The sequence below is a fragment of the Bufo gargarizans genome, chromosome 8 (genome assembly GCF_014858855.1).
Source record: "Bufo gargarizans isolate SCDJY-AF-19 chromosome 8, ASM1485885v1, whole genome shotgun sequence".
Lineage (NCBI taxonomy): Eukaryota > Metazoa > Chordata > Amphibia > Anura > Bufonidae > Bufo > Bufo gargarizans.
The window spans coordinates 8,387,280-8,413,227 of NC_058087.1; the positions used below are offsets into that span (position 1 = coordinate 8,387,280).

The 25,948-nt window shown below is 38.9% G+C and overlaps 1 protein-coding gene across 1 annotated transcript in view; it reads right to left on the minus strand.

The window, feature by feature from the left end:
• LRP1B (LDL receptor related protein 1B) overlaps positions 1-25,948 on the minus strand; it is a 1,294,122-nt gene that overhangs the window by 38,775 nt on the left and 1,229,399 nt on the right. Inside the window, 7 exon segments of the mRNA XM_044303104.1 lie at positions 2,794-2,968; positions 5,558-5,719; positions 13,760-13,924; positions 16,807-16,932; positions 19,096-19,269; positions 20,012-20,128; positions 25,502-25,608. Of these exon segments, the coding sequence (XP_044159039.1) occupies positions 2,794-2,968; positions 5,558-5,719; positions 13,760-13,924; positions 16,807-16,932; positions 19,096-19,269; positions 20,012-20,128; positions 25,502-25,608 (1,026 nt within the window).

Genomic DNA, 25,948 nt, shown 5'->3' on the forward strand with positions numbered 1-25,948 from the left:
AGACTCTACAACATTAATTAAAACTCTTCAGATGATATTCAAAATACAGGTTGAAAATACAGTAGCTTTAAATAAATCCCGCAAAATCGCAGGGTGTTCAAATACTTCTATTCCTCACTGTATGGTCAATCTGTAATGCCATGTTTGCTAATCTATTATAAGCACCCGAATAGCCAAGGATACAACTTGTGGTGCAGTAAAGGTCCTCTTATATACCCAATGTTAAAGGGGTACAAAAGCCAAAACACCTACAATGGCTGATAAACCGCAGAGCACCATGGCTCTCTCACTGACATCCATGAGACTGAGCGACACATACTAGTGGGAGTCTGAACTCACAGACCTTCATCGATGACATTGGCTGACTTATTTTAAACATCCCAGAAACTGTTTTAAAAGGGAATGTGTCCTCAGAAAATTACCTATCATTTAAACCAAGTTTTTATATGAAATATCTCTATATTTTTAATTTTGGATTTATTTATTTTTTTCCATGTTCCTATATATATTAAAAAAAATCCTAAAATCTTGCAGTTTTTCACTGGTTACTAGACCTAACATATATCAAGACTTCTTGTTCTTTAAAAGTAACTTTCATGTTCTAGAGAGGATCATACAGTCCCCTAGAACATCTCTCAAGCATACAACACCAAGGCAAGAAGACAGACAAGGCAAGGACAAAAACAAATACTGAAAGCTGGACCAGCAAGTAAAGATGTAGTGCCATAAACTAATACTGGACCAAGTACACTGGTTTGACTTAGAGCCAAACCCAGAGGCTAGAGACCCAGTGAGCCCCGTTCTTCACAGAGCCCCTGATGGCGTGGATGAACTTAGTCAAGGGCTCACTGGTTGCACCTCCAGTATGGTTCTAGTGTACTTGGCCACTTACCTGCAGAGACTAATGCTGGTACAAGCACCAGCGGTCCAGACAAACCAGGAACTAACTGGAATCCAGGCATATAAGCTGTCATATCACCTATTTTGAATGGTAGATATTGTATTCTATATAGAGGTTATATCTGTCATTGTAATTGTTCCTGTGATGATAATGAGATGACTACTGCTTATCTACTCCCTCCTAACTTCTGCACTGTTCACAGAGCACACCTAGAAAAATATCCCATAGAAGCCACTGAGATCAGCTCCAGTTGAGTGTTCTGATGGCCCATGTGGTTGTTCTCAAAGAACAGAAGGTCTCAACATATAATTAAGCCTAGGGGCCAGTGTAAAAAGTACACAATTTGTATTTCTTTCTTTCTTTCTTTCTAACTATAGATAAAAACATGCAAAAAAAAAATCACCTAATATTTTACATAAAAATGTGATTTAAACAATGGGTCATTTTCTGATACCATACTAACTTTAAATTGACACTGAACAAATAAAATGCCAATTGCTTAATTTCTTAGGTCGGATTCCTGCTTCATTTTTTGTTGCTGATGTCACCACCAGACATCTGAGAAGCTCTGACAGACGTTCTTCAGAACCTCCTCCTTGAGGTTCCTTTTGTTATGCTTTCGTTTTCTCATCTCGTTAGCCTCTCTCAGCTGTCATGTAGGTGCACTGATTGCATCCCTTTAAATCCCTTCCCATACTGCATCACTTTGCGGTTTATACAACTTCCTGGAATGTGTGCATGCTGGATGCTACTACTGAGTCTTCTACAGATAAGTTTTGTTCATTCATTTGTATTTTCCTGTTTGCTGGATCCCAGATGACCCTGACTCCCTCCGTATCAAGTGTAGGGAGCCGGTGGTCGTGTCCCCTCACTATTATAGGGTGTTCAGGTGTTATACAGTCGAGGAACGAGGATATGCAAACATCTACAATTGAGATTTTTGCATAGGCTGAGCAGTTAGGGAGAGAGCCAGGTCTGTTGCAGGGCTATCCCTTTGGTTCCTTAGTTTTGGATCCAGTCAGTCGGATCTTCATTTTGTGTCTGTACACCTTCCGTGACAGCTGAGCATGCTGAGGGGATGAATTTGAAGACCCAAAAATGGTATTCAGATGTATACCTCGGTGGAGCCATTAATTTTTTAAAGTCAAGCGGAGTCCAAAAGATGCAACTTTGAGCATGACTTTTTGCAGAACACAACAGAGTAGTCTAGAACACCGACAGAATGCAGGTCAACTATGATCACAAATATAAATTTTAAGGATTCCATCTGCCAAGCGATACCTTTTAATATTAGGTATTCAAATGCACTCCTTCCCCAGCAGAAAACTCAATAGACAACAAATGAATACTGTCTGTCAAGTAAGTCATGCCACTCTTGCATAGTGCATAAGTGGTACAAGTAGAGGAGAATGGAGGATCTCATTCTCTGGAATGGCAGGTGCACTTAAATATTCATCCACTCGTAAACCTCTTTTTATGTACCCTGTACTGTAAAGATTACTCAAATGTAGGCATCATGGAAAAATATCTAAAATTACTGCATGAATTAGAACCTACTCCTTTTTTCTTTGCTATCTATACCAGTCATTGGACCAGATGAAGAGATAGCCTATTTACACATAAATATTCACTATAGTGGAACTTCCTATGTAACATTTTACAGTCACTTTGTGTAATACCAGTCCAACATGCATGTTGACCTTTGCTGTTAAATCAGAAACCTTGTAATGCATCATAATCCGTGTATCTGCCAAGAAAGCAGCACAACATATAACATCTTCATCCATGGCCAAAAGATCATGAAGATTCCTGATACATCTTAGCTCATATGGAAGTCTTCTAAAATAACCGTAAGAAATACAATATTACGGTTCTTTTAGTTGTGGACTTACTTGCACTTGACATCGTAGTTATTCTTATCTATAATGCAGAATCCACCGTGACACCTCTGACATTTGTCTACTTCACATTTTGGGCCTTCATATCTTATAGGACACACACATTCTACTCGGCCATCATCGGAGATTGTGCAAGATTCGGAGTTTACGCAGTAGTGGTGGCACACGTCTACAACAGAATCAGACGTGAAAAGTAAGGTCATGAGAAGACAAATATTACAATTTTTACTTGGTGGATCATGATTAAGACACCCCAGTAAATGGTAAGACACCCCAGTAAATGGTCTTCTTGTGTTTTGGTATTTCAAGGGTTGGAGTTGAGAAATGATATTTTTTTGGTCTTATATTAAACTACTTATTTTCATAGACCATGACAATAATCTGCTTTACCCATGTTAAAGAGGATATGTCAGATCTAATAAAATGCCTGTTTTTGTATTTTGGTAAATACTTCTATTTTTCATTAAATAATTTTGAAGCATCTTTTCTTATGCTTTTGAATGGGAGCTGAGCAGAAGTACCCAAGCACAGCCCTTAGACAGTGGATGGAGCCTTTTGCATCCGGCTTCATTTACTGCATAATTTCCAGCAGATACCTTAAAAACTGCTGATTGATGAAGGCTATCTAACCCCCAACAATCCTTTATTGATGACCTATCCTGAGAATATGCCATCAATATCTAAGTACTTGTAAACTCCTTTAAGCAATTCACTTAAAACTATCCAAACAGTTTGCATGATGAAGAGTAACAATGTTTGATTGGGTTTATAACAACAATGCTAATTATTTTAATAACTGAGAGCTGATAGGAAAGTCACATCTGCAAATTTCTCCCTTTTAAATATCAAAGTGCTAGAAAGTTCTAAATCCCATCAGACTCTACAACATTAATTAAAACTCTTCAGATGATATTCAAAATACAGGTTGAAAATACAGTAGCTTTAAATAAAGCTATATATGAATGGTTTACCATGGAAACATTGATTGCTTATGGAGTTTTTTTTTTTTTGAATAAGGCATAAAATGTACAAAAAGAGAGACAAACAAAATACACATATCTAAATCTGTAATAACATACCATAATATAACATATAAAGATGTAACATAAAATATTTAATACATTTTCCCTCTTTCATGACAGAGTATATATTTTTTTTATTGCGTAGCAACCACTTGTCTTACTTTATTGGTGACCATAGAATCCAATGAGGTTGTTCTCAAAGAAAAATAGGTCTCAACATATTATTAAGCCTAGGGGCCAGTGTAAAAAGTACACAATTTTTCTTTCTTTCTTTATTTTTGAATACCATATTTTTCGCCCTATAAGACGCATCGGCCCATAAGACTTTTGAGGTTTTTGAGAAGGAAAATAAGAAAAAACGCCGCTCCGTTCGCCCGGTATATGCTCCGGTGACTCAGCTCCGTCTGTTGTATTGGACTGATTTTTTTGTAGGAGGCGTGTCCCTTGCTGCAGTGCTTGCCAATCGCAGCGCACAGCTCATAGCCAGGCTATAAGCTGTGTGCTGCGATTGGCCAGCACTGCAGCAAGGGACACGCCTCCTACAAAAAAAATCAGTCCAATACAACAGACGGAGCTGAGACACCAGAGCATATACCGGGCGAACGGAGCGGCGCCCAGGCATACTAGTAAGTGCAGGGGGACCCCTGGGCACCGCTCTGCCCACAGGTATAGTTAGTTTTTAGTTTGGATATTAGTGAAAGGTCCTCTTTAAATATTCATCCACTCGCAGAGAACCAGTCAGTATCTGGTGCGGCCACCATTTGCCTCACGCAGTGCAGCACATCTCGGTTGCATAGAGTTGATCAGGTTGTTTATTGTGGTCTGTGTAATGTTGGTCCACATCTCTTCAATAGCTGTGCGAAGTTGCAAGAACTGGAATACGCTGTTGTATACGCTGATCCAGAGCATCCCAAACATGATCAATGGGTGACATGTCCAGTGAGTATGCTGGCCATGCAAGAACTGCGATGTTTTCAGCTTCCAGGAATTGTTTACAGATCCTTGCAATATGGGGCCGTGCATTATCATGCTGCAACATGAGGTGATGGCCCTGGATGAATGGCACAACAGTGGGCCTCAGGATCTCGTCATGGTATCTCTGTGTATTCAAAATGCACTGCAGTAAAGAGCACTCTGTCAGGAGGTCTCCCCATAAAACCGATGAGAGGCGAACAGGGCCAACTGCCAATAAAGGCCCCCTCGGTGGAGTTTCTGTGAGTTGGATACACCTTAGATCCAATATTGTTGATCTATGCTAAATAAAGGTCATCAATATTTAAGCTCAAAATCCAAAATGTATTAGATTGCATAAAAGTGGTTATACAAGTGGGGTTGGTTTGAAATCAAATTTGAGGGGGTTGTCAAGTTTAAAAACCCCATCTTATATACCTCTTTAGGGAATTCTCATTTAATAGAGTAGGATTCTCTGCTCCAGATCCTCATTAGCAAGAGAAGAGAACGGTTACATTTCTCTCTCTGGAGGACCTTTCCTGTTCTGCATTATACAGACAACCATTAATCTGACTGGACACTGTATAATGCTTCATTTCCCCTGTGGTGGCGCTCTAGTGAAATCAAACACTTACTGCCAGGTTACCCCACAGATTACGGGGACACTTTGAGATCAGTTATTATCAGAAGACCATTGTTACATGTTGTTATTGCCCAAAGTAGAGAACCCTTTTAAAGATCAGTCTTATTACATATGGAAATGTACAATATATCTAGCAACTTACGGTATTGACATCTGTCCCCTGTATATTCAGTAAGGCAGTGACATAGGGGTTGATTGCCAGGTGATACGCTGCATGTGCCTCCATTTTGACAGACATTGTCACAGACCTTTTTACTGCAGTTGGGACCGGTGTAGCCCAGTGCACAGTTGCAGGTTGGCTTTCCTATGAAAGAACAATGAGCTTATTATCAAGTAATACAGAAAGAACCATCCAGACTTGCACCAACATATTGTATTCCACTGGGGTCTAGGTCTAACTGCCTATAATAAGGTTATGGTTATTACCGTAACTGCTCTATGTATGTGCTTGGTCTACCAAGACATTGCATTGTGATATTCTACCTCTGTATATAGTCAGACATTTAAGCATTGTGACCTTTCTGAAATTGTATTAAAAGTGGAGAAAATGTTCTTCATATATATTCAAATGATAGATTTGCCACATAATTGGTTATCTGGGTCAATGCAAATCAACTATCTGCAAAAATATCATAGATATCATTATTTCTGGAGAACAAGACAAGCCAATTTCATGGCATGAAACCTTCTCTGCATATGGAATGTACATGAAAAGTCTTCTGTCCCTCCTAAGTCATTGTGGTCAACATAAAACCTAACTCACACATGAATCAGAAGAACATGCATCTATTAGAAATCAGCTATTTTCCTAAATTTGTTTTGGGTACAAAACAGCCATCAGAATCGATTTGGTCCAAAATCAAAAGTTCCTCAAGACCCCTGAAAGGTAGTGTTCAAAACTCTAAGGGCTTCTAGGATTGAATTTAACCTCTTTCATGTACTTTAAAGCCAAGACAGAATTAGTAATATCAAATTGAGAGCGATAAGTATGGCTATGGGTGGTAAAGAGGTGATAGGTAGTGGTTACATACAGCCCTTTTAATAACACACTGCATTGGCAAATAAAAATACAAAAAATGGCCCAAAAAGATCCTCTTTGGTGGAAGATGCATCCTTCTCTGTCTTCTGAACTGTAAAATGTTGCCCACCATTTTGTGCGGGATGAAGGCCAAAAAAATTGGATTCGTTGGAGACTGCAATTTTTGGCAAATTCATAACAAATTTGATTAGTTTGGAATTGATTTGCTCATCTCTAGTTTATATTGTTGAATAGTAACATAGTAGCACATATTGTAAGGATGAAAAAATACATCTGTCCATCCAGTTCAGCCTGTTATCCTGCCAGTTGATCAATAGATATAGTCCTAGAGTTAGACTATTCAAGACTACAGGAATAGTCTTAGAGTTGGTGGCATATGCAGCTGTGGGCTGAGCATGTCCTTGGCTTCTCAAGTAATTGAAGCTTATAGGCCCTTTATCGCAATTATTACTTGACTTGCACTTTTTCCGTCCCTGTTGTAATTTTTGGGCCATGCAACAACCCTCCAGTTTTCATTAACCTTAGGGCATTTGCTTTATTATCAAATTGTCAACCGAATGTATGTACAAGAGCAGCAGGAAAACCGATTGCAACCTGATCCCCATACCCTACGGCCCCATAGTCCACACAATGTATTATTATAGGGGAAGTTCTCTCACACTCCAAATAAGTAAAATAACCCTTGGATACAATGATATATGAAGTCACTAGTGTTTCAGATATGGGTCGCATAGAGCTTTTGCAGCAGAGCCTTGGATATCCAAGCCACATTGCTATTTAGAATGAGTACACTAGGAAGTTACACCATTGATGCACTAAAAAAGGTTTGGATGGTGGGCTGATTTTCTTAGTGGTTTTATTGAAACCAAACACACATTTTCTATATATACAGTTCTTAAGTTGTATTCATCTCCATTTAAATTAGAAACCATTTTAAAAAATAATTTACAAACATTCTAGAAGAATGAGAAAAATCACAGCATAACAGTTCAATTTTATATTTAATATATTTTATATTAAACTGAAAAAGGGCTTCAATTCTCGGGCATGGAGCTTCTACTATATTTATATGAAGTTTTCTTTATGGATGTGTATGAAAAAGTGCAGCTTCCTCAATCAAATGCAGTATGTATGACATATATTTATTCTAGAGACAATAGAGGGGTGTTGAGTATTGATGGTCAACCGTTTTCAATAACTCCTGGCGCAATGACACAACCTCAAATAGTTGGAGACAATTTTTATTTACATATAGGTGACAACGTGTTTCGGAGTAGACAAACACTTCTTTTTCAAGTCTGAAGCTGTATGTCCATGTGCATATAGCGCATTTTTATCAGCTGAATAGACCTGAATAGAACTGATTTACTCATCTCTACAAAACAACTAAAAACAGTATAAAAACAACAATTTTTTTTTTTTCCAAGAGTACTCATTTTGCTTTGTAGATACAAACTGTGAAATATAGAATTACCGTAGCCTTTACAATTGTTTGCTTTTGTATTTGTGCCCACTAGCACCAGCTCCTTTATTACTCATCACTCGACACTTATCTTTTTGTATTGTTGATTTTTTTTATGATTGTTATTATTAAATACCTTACATAATTTCAGTCTTACATAATTAAGAGGAGGAAAAAGTTTATTTTTATTTTAATTCTGGTATTCTGCAAGACTAAACCTCATTCCCGAGACCGTAATAACGTTACCACTCATTACTGATGAAATCTTATTAATTTGGTTTGCTCAAGAACTTTCTTGACTAAATCTAAAGTTTTAATTATGTCTCTCAGATGTGTGCATTTAATTAACTGATGACATTTTCCTGGTTCAATTATTGTAGTTCAATACAACTGCCATAAACGTAGAAATTTTAATTAAAGCTGCCCCTGAACCGACGCTGTGTATTGTCCGCCAAGGAATTTGCCAAAAGGCTTAACGGAGAGCAAACTTACAATAAGCGCCTCACCAATGGGATTTGTAGAACAGTTTAACATGTGGGCGGATATAATAAAAAGCCTGAAATATTATACTCGTATTTATTGACCTTATAGCAGGAAAATTGGGGGAATTTACAAACTATTAGTTCTTTTATGAAAGGATAAAGAGGAGGATGGTGCAAAAAAAATATCAAGAATTTACAAAGCTTAGTCATATGCAGTACAATAAATCTACATTAGCCACCAACACGATATACCTGCCAGCCTAAAGCAGGGGTATAACTAAGGTTGGACACTGGGGTTCCCGGAGTCCCAGAAATCATTTTGAGGGACCAAACTTAATCTGTAAAGAGTATGTAAATGTAAACTTTTAAATGCATCATGAGCTTTGTCTTTAATTAGTTATTTGTGAATGAACTGAGAAGAAGCAGACCATTGTGGCAAGTGACTGGTCCCAAAGTAATGAGAGAATCTTATGATATCTTCTGTTGTATTAGGAACCCATAATTGTGTCAGAGGTCAGGCCCATTGGAAGTCATCCATTAAAGGGATTCTGTTATGACATTTGAGGCCTATAACCTAAACATATGGCCAGGTCCCTACTAATAACCTGAATACGAAACTGTCATTAAATGTGCCTGTGGCTCTATTAGCACATAAAACAGGTTTTAATAACCTGTCATTCACCTACCTAAGGTGCCCAAGGGGACGTCGCTTCATACAGGGTGCCCGGCTGCAGCCATCTCCGTCTGGTGCCAGCGCCGCCTTCCCACTAGAAATCTCCGCCCTCCCTTTCTATAGAGCCGCCTTCCTCACCTCAGCGCCGCCTCCCTCACCTCAGCACCGCCTCCGAAATCGTCCGCTCCCTCAGCCAGATCCCATGCGGCTGTGAAAGGATGGCTGCAATAGGGCGGTCAAGGCAGGTTCGAGCGAAGTGCGCCGGACGGCGCAAGCGCACTTCGCTCAACGAGGCCGCTGCCAGGAGTCCGCACAGGCGCATCAGGTTATACCTAGTGCACACGCGCGGGATCTGGCTGAGGGAGCGGGCGATTTTGGAGGCGGTGCTGAGGTGAGGAAGGCGGCGCTGGGCACCAGTCGGACATGGCTGCAGCCGGGCACCCTGTATGAAGCAATGTCCCCTTGGGCACCTTAGGTAGGTGAATGACAGGTTATAAAAACCTGTTTTATGTGCTAATAGAGCCACAGGCACATTTAATAAGGACAGTTTCGTATTCAGGTTATTAGTAGGGACCTGGCCATATGTTTAGGTTATAGGCCTCAAATGTCATGACAGAATCCCTTTAAGTTCATTTCAACAGAATTGCACAAGGTCTATGAAACGGCATTGCCACTTCCTGATATCTATGCATCATTTTACACCAAAATTTGGCCACAATTATGGCATAGAATCGGTCGGAAAGTAAGCCAACTAATAGTCAATGAAAAGTCTTCATTTCTGCACCAGGTTTCTCATACAGCCTGAGCCCCTGTGATAAATCTGGTGGAGGTCTAGACAGATGGTATAAGCTATTGCCATCTTCAGGATCTGGAAGGCGATGTCTGTACATGGCGTGAATCTATATTTTAGTAGTATTAATTAATTACTGGTAAAATGCATCTGACAAGTTTATAATCTTGTTCACCTACAATCTCGTTATATTCATGGACCAGAGGCGACAGGAGTGTAAGGATAATTATTCACTTATTCAAGCGCAAATTGATTTCTGTATTATAAACATTCAGGGGGAGATTTATCAAAATCAGTGTAAAGGAAAACTGGTTTAGTTGCCCATAGAAACCAATCAGATTTCACCTTTCACTTTTCAGAGCTCCTTTGGGAAATGCAAGATGGAATATCTGATTCCATATTAGGATGGAGATCAAATATTTTAGACATTGGTAGCATATTGCTAGGATATCTGAGATCCCTTATTTTGGATGGAAGAAAAAGTCCTCTACAAAGTTTTTTGTCTTCCATCTAAAATAACAAATCTAACAAAAAAAGAATAACAAAAAACAAAACAATGATTTAAACCTATACTAAAGGACATTAGCCAAACCATAGACACCCATCTGATATTCCTAGCCATGCTCTTTAAAGGGGTACTCTGGTTTTGCCATTTTTGGCATCAGTTGACTAGAAACAACACACATTATCACTTACTAATAGTGATTGATCATCTGTAATGCCCCATTTTTGTGCACTCCATCATAGTCACGTGACATTTCCCACTGTGTTGGTTCCCTATCCAGATGACATCACGTCAACATCTGAGGTGTGGCAAGGCTTGTAAGGGTCAGCCCTGTAGACACAACATTATCAATGGTCTTGCCTCTGAGGACAGAGTTTCCCACTGTGTTTGTTCTCTATACAGATGACATCACATCAACATCTGAGGTGTGGCAAGGCTTGTAAGGGTCAGCCTTGTAGACACAACATTATCAATGGTCTTGCCTCTGAGGACAGAGTTTCCCACTGTGTTTGTTCTCTATCCAGATGACATCACGTCAACATCTGAGGTGTGGCAAGGCTTGTAAGAGTCAGCCCTGTAGACACAACATTATCAATGGTCTTGCCTCTGAGGATAGAGTTCTCCTCATTCTCCTGAACCCTGCCCTGTAGACGTGATGTCAGCAATGATGCTTTGTCTTAGGGTGTTTTTTTTTTTCCAGAAGAGCTTCAACCCTGCTTGGATCTGTGATGTTCAAGCTTGGAGGGAAAGGAGAAGTAGAGACTTGATGCTACAGATACTCCCCGTGAGTCTTGTATGTAAAAGCAGGGTGCTGGTCAAATATCACAAGTATGGTACCTGCACATGGTACAGATGTGTGCAGAAAATCTGAAAGAAATCTGCACCAAAACCACACAAAAAACAATGCACATAAATCTGCACTATTTAACATGTTTCTGGTGCATTTTTTGTGTGGTTTATGTGGTTTTCTAGAGTGGATTTGATGCTGATTTTCTGAAGATCTCACCCTTCCATTGAAAAGGGAAAAATCTGCACAAAAAATAACGCAAAAAATTGAAATATTGCAAATTTCAAAATCATTTAAGACCAACGTTTTAAATCAAAGTTATGAAAAGGCGCCGGCCTCTACATAACTTCAGCGCATCCACCACTGGTCTAAATCTATGCCACCTTCCCAGTCGGCTTAAATTTAGACCATTTTCTGTGCCTAAAACAAACGTAGAAAATCATAAATGAGATGGACTCGCCGGCCTGTTCCCTGCCCACGTCGCGTCCCATTTTTTAGACCTGGCAAGAGTGTGGAAAAGTCACAGATTGCAGCGTAAGTAACCTGCGCCACAATCAGACAGATAATCGCTAGAAAACTGGCTTATATCAATTAGTAAATGACCTCCTTAGTATACATGAGATTTGCCTCATCTCTTACATTTTGCTGTGGTTTTTCAGCACAAAATTTGTGCGGGAAAAAATTGCATGATCCGCACCGCTCTTACAGTGGTGGAGTCAAAATCCACTCGGAACTTCATCATCTGACTTATATAATGATTAAATACTTGTGCTAATTTAATTTATTTTTTGTGTAGCAGGAAAACCCCTTTAATGCTTCGGACATGACTTACAGGGCAGCTTCCTGTAGGTGACACTAGAGAGACAGCATTCTTCCTTCTAGAGGAGAGCTAATTTGCATACTACTTTCCCAGGGAGCATTGCCTGTAAGAACTGGTACCTCCTGAGAACTTTTTCTCCTTTTTGAAATCCACACATATGGTGACTGGGCCATGGTGTTAAACATTTACTGCGGGGCCCTGTAATTACAGGATATTTTACAATAAAAAAGTTTAAGTACGGGAACCACGCTAAATATTAACAGTTTATGAGAGTAGTTGGAAAAGAACTATACATATACTGAGCCGAGTTCTTATTCAGCTGTCGGAAGTGTTAATTACAGGTCCGTGTTTCACATGGAATGAGCCTGCTATCCACCTCCAGCCTGCCGCTAGATCTCGCTTTGAGCCGCCAGCCGTACACTCCAAACCGGATCAGGATTACATTCACAAGAAGGACAAGCAAATAAGCAAATAGTGCAACACCCTCGATACTCAGAGATGATCAAATTGTATTCTACTCACATATTCCAAGTTTTCACATGCATATATGATTGCCCGACCCGGGTTTCGCTATTAGCTTCGTCAGGGGCTGCGGTCGAAGCTAATAGCGAAACCCGGGTCGGGCAATCATATATGCATGTGAAAACTTGGAATATGTGAGTAGAATAAAATTTGATCATCTCTGAGTATCGAGGGTGTTGCACTATTTGCTTATTTGCTTGTCCTTCTTGTGAAGGTAATCCTGATCCGGTTTGGAGTGTACGGCTGGCGGCTCAAAGCGAGATCTAGCGGCAGGCTGGAGGTGGATAGCAGGCTCATTCCATGTGAAGCACGGACCTGTAATTAACACTTCCGACAGCTGAATAAGAACTCGGCTCAGTATATGTATAGTTCTTTTCCAACTACTCTCATAAACTGTTAATATTTAGTGCGGTTCCCGTACTTAAACTTTTTTATTTCATATTAAGGAGATTGAACCTACTCTATCAAGGGTACCGCTGCTTGATCCTGTTTTTTCACACCAAACATCACTTGTTTTACAGGATATTTTACACCTTCTGGTCTTACAGTACAATGGTTATATAACGCTACTTGGGTATTGAGGCTGTAGAATAAAGCTGGTTTTAATTCTAAGGAAATGCAGTTAACAAGAAGTCAATTGAAATATCTTCTGGCTTGCATCTCCATGCTCCTTTACTGCTTGACATGGCATCTTGGTCCTGAGCGGCTGGATGGTAAGACACATGACATATCACTTGTTTAACAACACAGTCTAGCGTCTTCTGGACCATGAAGCCCAAATAGTAGCATTAATAATGCATTATTCATGATGTGAAGTCGCTGTCTGTTTGTGATTCATACGCCTGTCATAATTTGTCACCAGTGTGTTGTGCAGCAGTAAAAAAACTCCCCACCACCTGTTATCTCGCTTCCTCAAAGTAATTCCCTCTTACTATACATCTGGAATAGGAGAAACGTACACAGATTGCTAGATTAATGCACCGAGCTTCAGAGACATTGGAAAAATCTATTTATAACCTTGCTTGATTTAAGTATAAAACTTGGGCGAGAACAGACACGGTTTCCGGAGAACGGAAATTCAAAATTGTAATAATTGATGTGAAGTACATGCCGGTACAACAGGCAAGGAAAAAATGTTATACTATGCAATTGTGAATTTATTTGGATTAATAATCAGGAGCAAAAAAAAAAAAAAAAAACATTATAGATAGGAGAATAACTATAGTGAATATGACAAGACACAAAGAACAAATCGAGTATTTACCGAGAGCAGACGCCGTGCAAGTTCCTCCATTCAAGCAGTAATTACTACAGTGGTTCATTTCACATCTTTCTCCTGAGAAACTGGGCCAGCAGTGGCATCTTAGGTCGCCTTTCTCATTTACAATGCATCTGCCTCCATTTTCGCAAGTCAGTTTGCATAAGTCATCTACTTTGACACAACGAAAATACATTGTATCAGTTCTGTGCAGCGTAAGAAAGTTGCAGTAATCAAAAAAGTATTCTGAGGCATTACAGCTCTGAGTAAGGGTCCATTCACACGTCCGTAGTGTATTTCGGATCCGTAAATTGCAGATCCGCAATACACCCAGTTGGCACCCCCCCCATAGAACTGCCTATTCTTGTCCGCCATTGCGGACAAGAATAGGACATGTTCTATTTTTTTCCGGAGCCGTGGACCGGAAGATCAGGGGCGCGCTCTGGCAATGCAGATGCGGACAACACACTGTGTGCTATCTGCATCCATTCCTGCCCCATAGAGAATGAATGGGTCCGCACCCGTTCTGCAGAATTGCATAATGGGTGCAGACACATTCACGGACGTCTGAATGGACCCTTACATTGAGCTGTAAGGCTGGAATCACATATGCAAGTTTGATGCAATTTAAGTATATCTGGCAGGAAGAAGTATAGAACTGTCATTTATATTTCCCATTCCTTTCAAATCCAACTGCATGTGTTATTCCAGCCTTACACATTACTCATTGCAGTCTATAGGACACTATTATACCGTCATATAACTCTCATTTCATACAGAGGTATATCAAGTGTTTTTATCATGTAATTATTACACCCTCCAATGAATGCTTTATCATGGAGATCCAATCTAGATGTCAGGGTGGAATGTATAGTGCCTTAAAAAAGTTGTAATACCCCCACACTTTTTCACATTACACTCACAAATTTTAATGTATCCTTTTGGGGTTTTAAGTGATAGGAAAACTTATTCAATTCTTAGGACATTGACTTACAGGGCAACTTCCTATAGATGGCACTAGAGAGACAGCATTCTTCCTTCTAGAGGAGAGCTAATTTGCTTACTTCGTTCCCAGGAAGCATTGCCTGTAAGACTCTCTACACCGGCTAGATCTCTACAAGATGAACCGGTACATCCTGAAAACTGTTTCTCCTTCTTGAAGTCCACACATATAGTCACTGGGCCATTGAATTTAACATTTGCTTCCATTTTCTGATGATGGATTGAACAATGATCCATGAAATGTTCAGAGCTTGGGATATATATTTTTTCTAACCTAAACCTGCTTTGCACTTTACAACTTTATCCCTGACCTGTCTGGTGTGTTCATTGGTTTTCATGGTGCTATTTGATCACTAATCTTCACTAACAATCCTCTGAGGCCTTCACAGAACAGCTGTGGTTATACTGAGAATATATTTCACATAGGGGGACTTTATTTGCTATCAATTAGGTGACTTCTGAAAGCAATTTGTCACACTGGATTTTATTTAAAGGTATCTAAATACAATTTCACACTAGTGATCAGCGGCATAGGCAATATACGAATTTGCAATATTTCACACATTTTTTACCGAATATTTGCCATAAATTAGCAAATTCGAGAATTTGTGATCTCCAGTCATTATTTACTTGATTGATAAAATCAGCAATAAAATATATTTGCGCTAAAAATTCACAATTATAATATTTGCGATTAACACTAAGGGGTAGGCAACTTTCCTATTGGTTGCTGGGGATGTTGCTAAGTGCTGATATTTGCAATAAATTTGTGATTAGAATATTCGCAATCAACACTATTTGCGAATACGAATATATAGCGCTATATTCTAAATATTTGCAAATTCTTGAAGTGGCGATATTCACGATTAGAATTTGTGATTTGAATATTCAAGCTCAACACTAATGGACACCACACTTTTCAGATTTTTATTTATAAATTTTTTTGAAAACTATGTATCATTTTCTTTTCACTTTACACGTACTTATTAATCTTGTTACTTTGTGTTGGTATATCACATAAAATCCCAATAAAGTACCTTTAAGTTTGTGGGTGTAATGTGAAAAAATTTGGAAAAGTTCGAGGGGTATGAATACTTTTCAAGTACATATTTGGTTTGTGTTGCTGCACCAAATTTATGAAGTGGCTCTGCGTTTTATTTCATTTGCCGTAAGTGCAATGTGGTTTAGCCACTGTCATTGAAAGTACACTATTCTAAACTCTCACCCTGCCCTCGTCCTGCAGTGTGTATCAGACACAACAATTTAATTACACATTCTTACCATAGTTCTAATTTGATTTAGGCTCTGATTTTTCATGAAAAAAATGTAATACAATATCATAACATGCCAGCAAAACCCTTAACAGGCTGCAATTCCAAACACAGCCACTGGGTGGTCACAAATAGATACAATATCACAAAATCGTGCTGTTGGTAGTCTTGTGACATGCACATTAAGACATGTCGAGCTAGGAGGAAAGTTAAGGAAGTACATATCTGTAAAAAAATATATGTGGGTATTTTAAATATCATTAAACAGATTACAGTATGCCATATCTACTAGGGTATGAGCATCTTTTGGAGGCTAATTTAAGAATTTTTCCCTGAAAATTAAACAAACTATGAAAAAGAAAATAGCAATTTTTTTTTTTTTTTTTTTAAGTTCTTAACAATTAAATTAAGCCTTTTTTTTTTTTTTGTTAAAGCTATTTATGGCAAAGCTTGGTAAAAATCCATATGACCACCATCATGACTCCCAAAAAGGTTAATCAGATTTCAAAACTTTTGAATGTCAAATTTGCATATACTTTGAACTATTAGGATTTTTGTATGGACCCACTCTTCCTACTATCAACCAGAAACCAACCCTTCACTGTCAGGATTGGTGTATGGATTCTTCTTCCTAAATCTACCCAGAATCCAATCCTTCACTAGGAATTGCACACATTACCTAATTTTGAACTTTTAGCCATTCAGTGAAGCCAATACACAAAACATAAGGCTGCAGGGAAATTAATCACATAGAATAATTACACTATACTTAACCCGAACCTGCATAATTTTGGTCTGAACATGTTCCATTTATTAAAACTTTTCCTTCAGGACACCCACAGGTTGCCCCATTGGGGCTAAGCAGACAGATGAATTCACATTTTACGTCCAGACAAGGATTGTGCACTGTCAGGAGAGAAGAGACACACAGTCAGTTATCATACATGGGGCTCCTGAAAAAAATAAAAAAAATAAATATATATATATATATATATATATATATATATATATATATAGCATTACCAAAACTTTGGAGCATTATCCTGACTTTACTTCTACTACTGATGCAGAAGCCTCTTGGAAGACCTTTCAGGGGGATTGAGCAGAATTGAGCCTATATCAATGTCTGCCTCTTCTGGCTTCTTAGATGTGCATAACCTCCTCAAAACATGTGCTAATACCCTGCCTTACGTAGAAGAAACTTACTTTTGTATAGGCAAAAAGGTCAGCACGTGACACCCACAGATTATGAAAAGGTTATCGATGCATTGGGAAAGGCAGATTTCTGTTATATGAACCTCCTAAATCTTAAGCTTTTCTTGGAAAATGGACCTATAAGGCCATAGTCAGAGTTATATAGTCAGATGTGCTGCCCCCTGCAGGTCCTGTTGGGTGCTGTATGTACTTCATCATGGTTCTAAGGGAAAATTCCTTCTTAATGGTCTTATTGGATAAAACATTTTAAGTTTGATGGAACATGGCTCATTTTCATTCTGATTTGTACAGAATTCAACAGAAAAACACTGTATCCTTCTATAAAAAAAAAATCTGATACATATGGAGGTCCAGTAGGGGCCCCATGAGAGCCCCATTAAGGCTTTGTACAAAATGGAATAATGTCATGTACCATACATGAGTCCTAATAATGAGAAAATAATAAAATAATCTAAGACATACTACAGCTACAAGTATGATTATTATGATTATTGGTATTGCCAAATTGTAGATCATGAAGCAGAAGCAACAGCTTCCACCCTTAAAAATGGTCTCTGGGTTTATAATCAAATATTTTTTTAATCTGCCCAGAATACCCCAAACAGTGCATAATTTTGCCATATATGCTACCTGTTTGTCATGTCAGCACTTTACCTCCCCTGTTTTCAGCACCACTGCATTCAGGCATAATATTTACATGCAGAACTTCCTGTTTTCATCATTATCCAGTTTTCTAACCAGTCCCAGCATGCTTTGCTCTGTAGTGTCTCTTAGAGCTTGCTAAGGAAAACAGGACGTTCTGCATGTAAACATCCTAAGAGGATGCAGTGATGCCAAGAACAGGGGAAGAAAAGTGCTGATATGAAAAACAGGTACATTGAAAAAAACATAAAAGGTTTGGGGTACTCTGGGCAGATTATCGTCACTTTAAATTATTGATATTTCTGCAGGTGCTTGCTGACAAGGTATAGAGTTATACAATTAGCAAAACAGCCTGTCTGTGTAATATATGAACAAACTATTGATTTTAATGGACACTATGAAATGCTTCACCTCCTCTGATCATTTTAATTTTGAGGGACTTGGATCAAAAATAAATTAAGCACATCATTTCTTTAATCAGGCCATATTAAAGAAGTGAAAATTATAATATATACTAATCACCCTGGATATTAAACCACTAAAACTTACCAAATAGATTAGATTGATATCCTATACTACTGATCTCGGCAGGACCGCACAAGCATCTATGCTTATGGGTGTCTATGGATTATTCCCTTATGAGATAGGGGATAAAAGGATTGAGCTGTTGGAATTTAAAATGCCCGATCGTTTTGTTGTTGGCAAGATAAGCCACCATCAGATGTATTTGGCAGCAGCTTTCTCCCCTCTTGTCACTCAGAACACATGCATGTCCAGTCGAGTCCAACGTGCATGCGTATGGGGAGGTTGGGAGAGTCAACTATCAGCCAAACAAGTGTCTGGCTAACAGCTACAGTATATGAAAATACATGGCTAGCTTAAGACCCAGCATAATGCTTCTGAGCAGCTGTTACCCACAGGTCATACGCTTGCATTTCATGCAAACTGTTATTGCGATCCTATCCATTGCTTAGCTGACAAACTCTAACAGAAGTCATAGTAAATATGACATGACCTTCTATCAGTGGACTATAGATTGAGTAAAAAAGGGCAGAAATTGAACAAATCAAGATGCTAAAAGTTGCATGATGCCCCGTGGGTCACTTGACCTATTTGTTCCAGGCATCCTGCCTCACAAATGCAATGTCATTAGAAAATAATGAGCCCAAACATTTGGCCAGGTTTTAGCTTTCTTTATATTTTATTACTTACAGTAAGGCTGCTTGTAGTGATGGGAAATTAAGACACCTTTTGCTTTCTCCACATTTAAGTTCAGATACTCCATCGCGCCATTCCCAAACTTCTGTATCCTAAATGCACCATTTTTAAGACCAGCACCATAAATGTAATCCTCAAACACGTCGATTCTGTGAGGGTACATCAGCCCTTTGGGAGAAGACGAGAAATAAGTCAGCCACCAGAGCTGTTTATTAGGAACATAAAACCAGACGGGATTCTGACCAAAGTATGATGTATGAGAGGATGTTTGTTAAAATGTTTTACTGCTCGGCTGTCACTCCATTTTGTTTTATAACCTCCATGAGAACAAGCTTCATCAAGCATTGAGACCTCCAAGGTTTATTGTAGACCTTTCTGCTTAAAGGAAAGGGTTTTCAGCTCAAGTGTGTAACAACAATTGTGAGATCGCAAGAAAATTCATTGCATTATGCTCAATGAAAAATATTATACTGTATATATTTATTCTTTAGGAATGTCAAGGTATTGAGGAAGAAAGGTTGGCGCCGTGGTGAAAGAACCTCCAAGACCATCAATACAATGAAACAGCATCCTCTGTGTCGCTCCTCATCTGGTAGAGCTGTGCAAGACTGTTGCACACATAGAGGACATCCATGGTCAATGGCCCCCTTAGGGAACCAAATCCAAGGACTGAATTTTCATTGTCAGAAGTGTGGGACCAGGGACCATTGATAAAGTTTTTTGGATGAGATGAGAACGGTCAGAGTAAACACATACAAGATGAAAATATAGTGTTCCATGTGTTTCAACACTTTACCGAAGTCTTTACTACCATGCACTATATTGAGCCAGGACAGTTACATTGTGGATACACCCAAAGTTTTTTTTCTTGATTCTATATAAAGATGTCACTAATGCTGAAGGTACGTACCATGCTTACTTCTCACAACCGTTGCTAAATCGGATCCATCTAGCCGGACTGTGCCTATGACAGACAGTTCAAAATCAGCCCAGTAAAGCCGTTGGCCAAAATGATCAACCACGAGACCTGAATACAAAGAGACAAGAATACATTTCTGATGGTGTGCAAGCTTCTAAGGTTTACGTGTGTGTACGTGGAATAGAAAGGTTATGCACATCGCTGTACACTCGGCTGCATCATCCAGGCTTGAGCAGCAAATTGCATTTGTTTTATCTTTCTGTTCAGAAATCATTTTTTGTGTGATCTGCTGAAAACCCAGTGAACATCGAGCTCTTAATAATAAAACACAAGCTGTTTGTATGCTCTCAGACTTGTACGTTGCGAGGAGAACGGTGAGATGCGAAGCTGTGTGTTCAGAAACTTAAAGCCAGCAAACTTCCTAATAATGGCTTTATCTGAAATAAATTCTTGCGGATCATCTTGGAGCCTGCAGTGACTTACACAAAACAAAACATTGTACTGGAAAATTTCAGAACAAGAAACTTTAGGCACAATCTATGCAGCGGAGAACTCAATGTGACTACTGCACATGTACTTTTGGATCCATAATCAGGAGGCATTTTAAGCCTCACTCACATTCCAACTGAAAACTTCTTCAAATTTTCCCAGAAAGACCTTTTCAAAGAAAATTAGTTTACATCCCCTGCTTCCTTTGCAGTCCGATTTGTAGGATAACTAACCATAGCACTCGAAGGGGGTATGCAATTACCTTTGTTTATCCACCCAGCATCACAGAGTATACGGCCAACATTTCGTTCTTACCTGGGCCTTGTTCTCAGCATTAGATGATATAGAGAGGAGCATCTGCTTAAATTTGCATACCCTTTTCGAATGCCATGGTTACTTCTTCTATAATGCTGTGGATAACCAAGTAGTGCCATCATTATCAACTACAGTGCCAACCAGGAGTTATGCAAATGATTTGTAGGTCAGTCCTGTAAGGCCTAGTTCACACGAACGTATGGCTTTTTCAGTGTTTTGCAGTCCGTTTTTCACGGATCCGTTTTTTCAGTTCTTTGTTTCCGTTTCTGTTCCGTTTTTCCGTATGCCATGTACAGTATACAGTAATTGCATAGAAAAAATTGAGCTGGGCATAACATTTTCAATAGATGGCTCAGAAAAAACGGATACAGAAGACATACGGATGCATTTCCGTATGTGTTCCTTTTTTTTGTGGACCCATTGACTTGAATGGAGCCATGGAACGTGATTTGCGGGCAATATGGACATGTTCTATCTTTCAACGGAACGGAAAAACGGAAATACAGAAAATGGAATGCATACGGAGTACATTCCGTTTTTTTTGCGGAACCATTGAAATGAATAGTTCCATATATGGACCGTATACGGAACACAAAAAAACGGCCCGCACACTCGCAAAAAACGTTTGTGTGAACTAGGCCTAAGGATCAGGGCGAGTTGCCGAGCAAGTAGACATAAAGTAGATAGCACATAGCACAGTACGATATTAACTCGTCAACTAAGACTGCCCTCTGAACCATATAAAAATTTTAGAAAAATTGCAATTTCTCTGCTATTCCTGTGTGTTCCTTGGAGCAGCAGATGTCACTTAAAGGGATACTCCCATCGTTATCTTTTAAAAAAACAAAAAAACAAATGGGTAGGTGGTTTTATGTATGCAATTTCTGGAAGTCACTCTATGTATTTCACGTCCTGCCCTGGCTCTTTACTCTCCTCTTTGTAGACCTTTAGCATAGCAGACTGTCTCACTTAACTCTTTAACTGTGACCAGAGACAGCCCTCCCTGTAGTGACTCCATTAGAGCATCGCACAGTGCACTAATCAATGCAATGCTCTTCTGTAGCAATCTTTATCTAGGCCTAGCTAGAGAACTATAGTGCTGTCTACTGTTATCCCAATTTAACACCTATTATTATCATGAGGATTACCCTGCAGATAACACCGTCACTCACAGGAACAGTAAACTGACAACAGATTCTCTATATACAGTGGATATAAAAAGTCTACACACTCCTGTTAAAATGTCAGGTTTCTGTGCTGTAACAAAATGAGACAAAGATAAATCATTTCAGAACTTTTTCCCCCTTTAATGTGACCTATAAACTGTGCAACTCAATTGAAAAACAAACTGAAATCTTTTAGGCGGAGGGAAGGAAACAAAACAAAAAATAAATAAAATAATGTGGCTTATAACTGGGGATGTAGCTGTGTTGAGAATTAAGCAATCACATTCAAAATCCTGTTACATAGGAGTCAGCATACACCGGCCATCATTCAAAGTGCCTCTGATTAACCCCAAATAAAGTTCAGCTGCTCTAGTTGGTCTTTTCTGAAATTGTCTTAGTCGCATCCCACAGCAGAAGCCATGGTCCACAGAGAGCTTCCAAAGCATCAGAGGGATCTCATTGTTAGAAGGTATCAGTCAGGAGAAGGGGACAAAAGAATTTCCAAGGCATTAGATATACCATGGAACACAGTGAAGACAATCATCATCAAGTGTAGAAAATATGGCCCAACAGTGACATTACCAAGAACTGGACGTCCCTCCAAAATTGATGAAAAGACAAGAAGAAAACTGGTCTGGGAGGCGACCAAGAGGTCTACAGCAACATTAAAGGAGCTGCAGGAATATCTGGCAAGTGCTGGCTGTGTGGTACATGTGACAACAATCTCCTGTATTCTTCATATGTCTGGGCTATGGGGTAGAGTGGCAAGACGAAAGCCTTTTCTTACAAAGAAAAACATCCAAGCCAGGATACATTTTGAAAAAACACATCTGAAGTTTCCCAAAAGCATGTGGGAAAAGGTGTTATGGTCTGCTGAAATCAAGGTTAAACTTTTTGGCCATAATTACAAAAGATATGTTTGGCGCAAAAACAACACTGCACATCACCAAAACACCATCCCCACAGTGAAGCATGGTGGTGGCAGCATCATGCCAAGGGGCTGTTTTTCTTCAGCTGGAACTGGGGCCTTAGTTAAACTAGAGGGAATTATGAACAGTTCCAAATACCAGTCAATATTGGCACAAAATCTTCAGGCTTCTGCTAGAAAGCTGAACATGAAGAGGAACTTCATATTTCAGCATGACAATGACCCAAAGCATACATCCAAATCAACAAAGGAATGGCTTCACTAGAAGAAGATTAAAGTTTTAGAATGGCCAAGCCAGAGCCCAGACCTGAATCCGATTGAAAATCTGTGGGGTGATCTGAAGAGGGCTGTGCACAGGAGATGCCCTCGCAATCTGACAGATTTGGAGTGTTTTTGCAAAGTCAAAATGTGCCATGCTGATAGACTCATACCCAAAAAGACTGAGTGCTGTAATAAAATCAAAAGGTGCTTCAACAAAGTATTAGTTTAAGGGTGTGCACACTTATGCAACCATATTATTTTATTTTTATATTTTTTCTTCCCTCCACCTAAAGATTTCAGTTTGTTTTTCAATTGGGTTGTACAGCTTATAGGTCACATTAAAGGAGGAAAACGTTCCGAAATGATTTATCTTTGTCTAATTTTTCATCACAGAAAACCTGACATTTTAACAGGGGTGTGTAGACTTTTTATATCCACTGTATACAGGAGGTCATCATTTATGCTGACTGCTACAGTAGGACAGTATTCATTGCATTATTGATGGCATAGTATTACTGAAATGAAACCGCAAAAATTCTAAAACAAAAATCTATGAATATTAAGCATAATTCCCCCGCCCCTTATGATAAATGTGTGTGTTGACAATCTTAGCAACTGTTTCCAGCCACCAGCAGAACTCTAACAGAATCTTTTTGAAGCAAGGATTCTGGAGTGAACAGCTTGATAAATACTTCACTTTTAATTGATACATTTATTACAGTCTATAAAAATATTGACAATTGTTTAGATACAGTTCTCCTTTCTTTTTTTAAGACATGTCCTGGTAGCTCTGTTCTTCTATTTGATGGATTTTTCAGGTCAATCAGCCATTACAGTAGGAAACCAATAACCTGAAACTACTGCCTGCAAGTAAAGGCAATTGTCATAATTCAAAGCTGCACTTAAGCTGCAGGTGATTTCCGGTATTGTCAGTTCTGCGCCTATTTGCACCATGTGAATCTACAATTCAATATCCATCTGCAGCTTATTTCAAGAAAGCATTTTCATTTTCTTAGGCCCAAGTGTGCAGAATGTATCACAGCTTCCTTGTAACATAATTTTTAAAAACCTATAATTTCTCAACCTCTTTAACAGTCACGTAAAAATTGGGAAAACCCTCCCAAAAATGTCACTTTTTTTATTGTATATTTTTAACGTGTGTCTGCAATAAATCTTGTTGGCGCACAACTCAGGGGACACTATTGCATTTTTAACCTCTTAGTGACATCATTAATTTTAGACTTAAGGGCCAATAAGATTTCCCCCCTTTGTGTTCTAGCAGTCATAACTTTTTTTTTTTTTTATTCTAAATGTTGTTGTTTTTTGGGGGTGGGGATTAGTTGTAGGCTTTTTAGGAACCATTTTGGGGTATATGTAGTGTATTAAATAACATACATTATTTTATTTTTAGGGGAAAGATAAAAAATAGCAATTTTTACATTATTTTGTAGAATTTCTTTATGGCGTTCACTGTGTGGTAAAAATAACTAATTTTATTATGTGGGTCCATACAGTGATGATAATGTCACATTTCTATATATTTTTACAGTTTTTTATCTCCTCCTGCAGACTGACAGAGAGGGGGTGCTGATTTATCTGCTCATATCTCTGGTTTTAGACAATACCAGAAAGATAGCAATGTGTTCAGTACAGGGGAAGATATCACTGATAGAAAATGGGATGCTGTGAATGTAGCTGAGAGTGAAAGTAAAAGCAGTTTTTTCCTGCGATTATTCCTGACTCGATTTCTAACAGTGATTTTTCCTCTGTTGCTTGGACTTTAGCTGTCATTTTGGTCTTGTATGAAAGCCTGGAATGTCAGTTAGCTACTTTTCCCACTGCCCGAGCTGGACTCTGGCAAAACAGTTAGGTGGTTAAAGGGGTTGTCTAAGTTTGATAAAAACAAGAGCAGCCCCTGTAAATATACTAACTTAACAAAAGAAGAGATACCCACCCCTTTACCTCCTGCAATGTCCAGCAATGAGTTCCAGTTCTACCCACTGCTGTTTGTTTTCCTGACTGCAGCTGTGATATCCTGTATACTGCTGACGCCAGGGAATGGCTGCACCAATCACCTGTGTGCACAGAATATCACCGCTGCAACCAGCAAGATGATGGCAGCATCAGGAGGACCGGAGAACTGCACTGGAAGAAGCAAGGGAGATTATATATATTTTTTTATTTTAGCACATTTACAGGGGCTGCCTTAGTTTCTATGGAAATAATTTTTTGAAACAAAATATAAAGTCAACTGCCTGTGTCAACAATAATTGCATAATCAAATGGAAGTTTTAGCTTGGGTAACATGATAAAACTAGATACCTGTTGGTCTTTGTAAGTTTTTTTGCACTATAACTCTTCTTAAAGTACCATCCATGGCCGCCTCCTCAATATGTGACCGATCTCCGATGACAGTCCAGTACATCATCCTGACAGGCAAGACATAAAAAAAAATAGTGAGGGTAGAGAAACAAATAAGACAACCATTTGAGGATAGACACATAGATGAGATAGATAGATAGACAAGTAGCTGCACACTGCCATGCACAACGACACAGGCAAACACTAAAAACATAAATAAGTGCAAACTGTATTACTGCTATACTTACGATAAGAAAATTAGCTCTATGAGCTAATTTTATGAAAATTGTGTTAAAAAAAGCTCTTTGCGCATACTAATTAATCAAAATTGTGTTGGGCCCATCTACCAGCGACAAGGTGGCTTCTAACAGGCAGGACAAACACTATCAGGCTTGCCTCTTCTGGGCT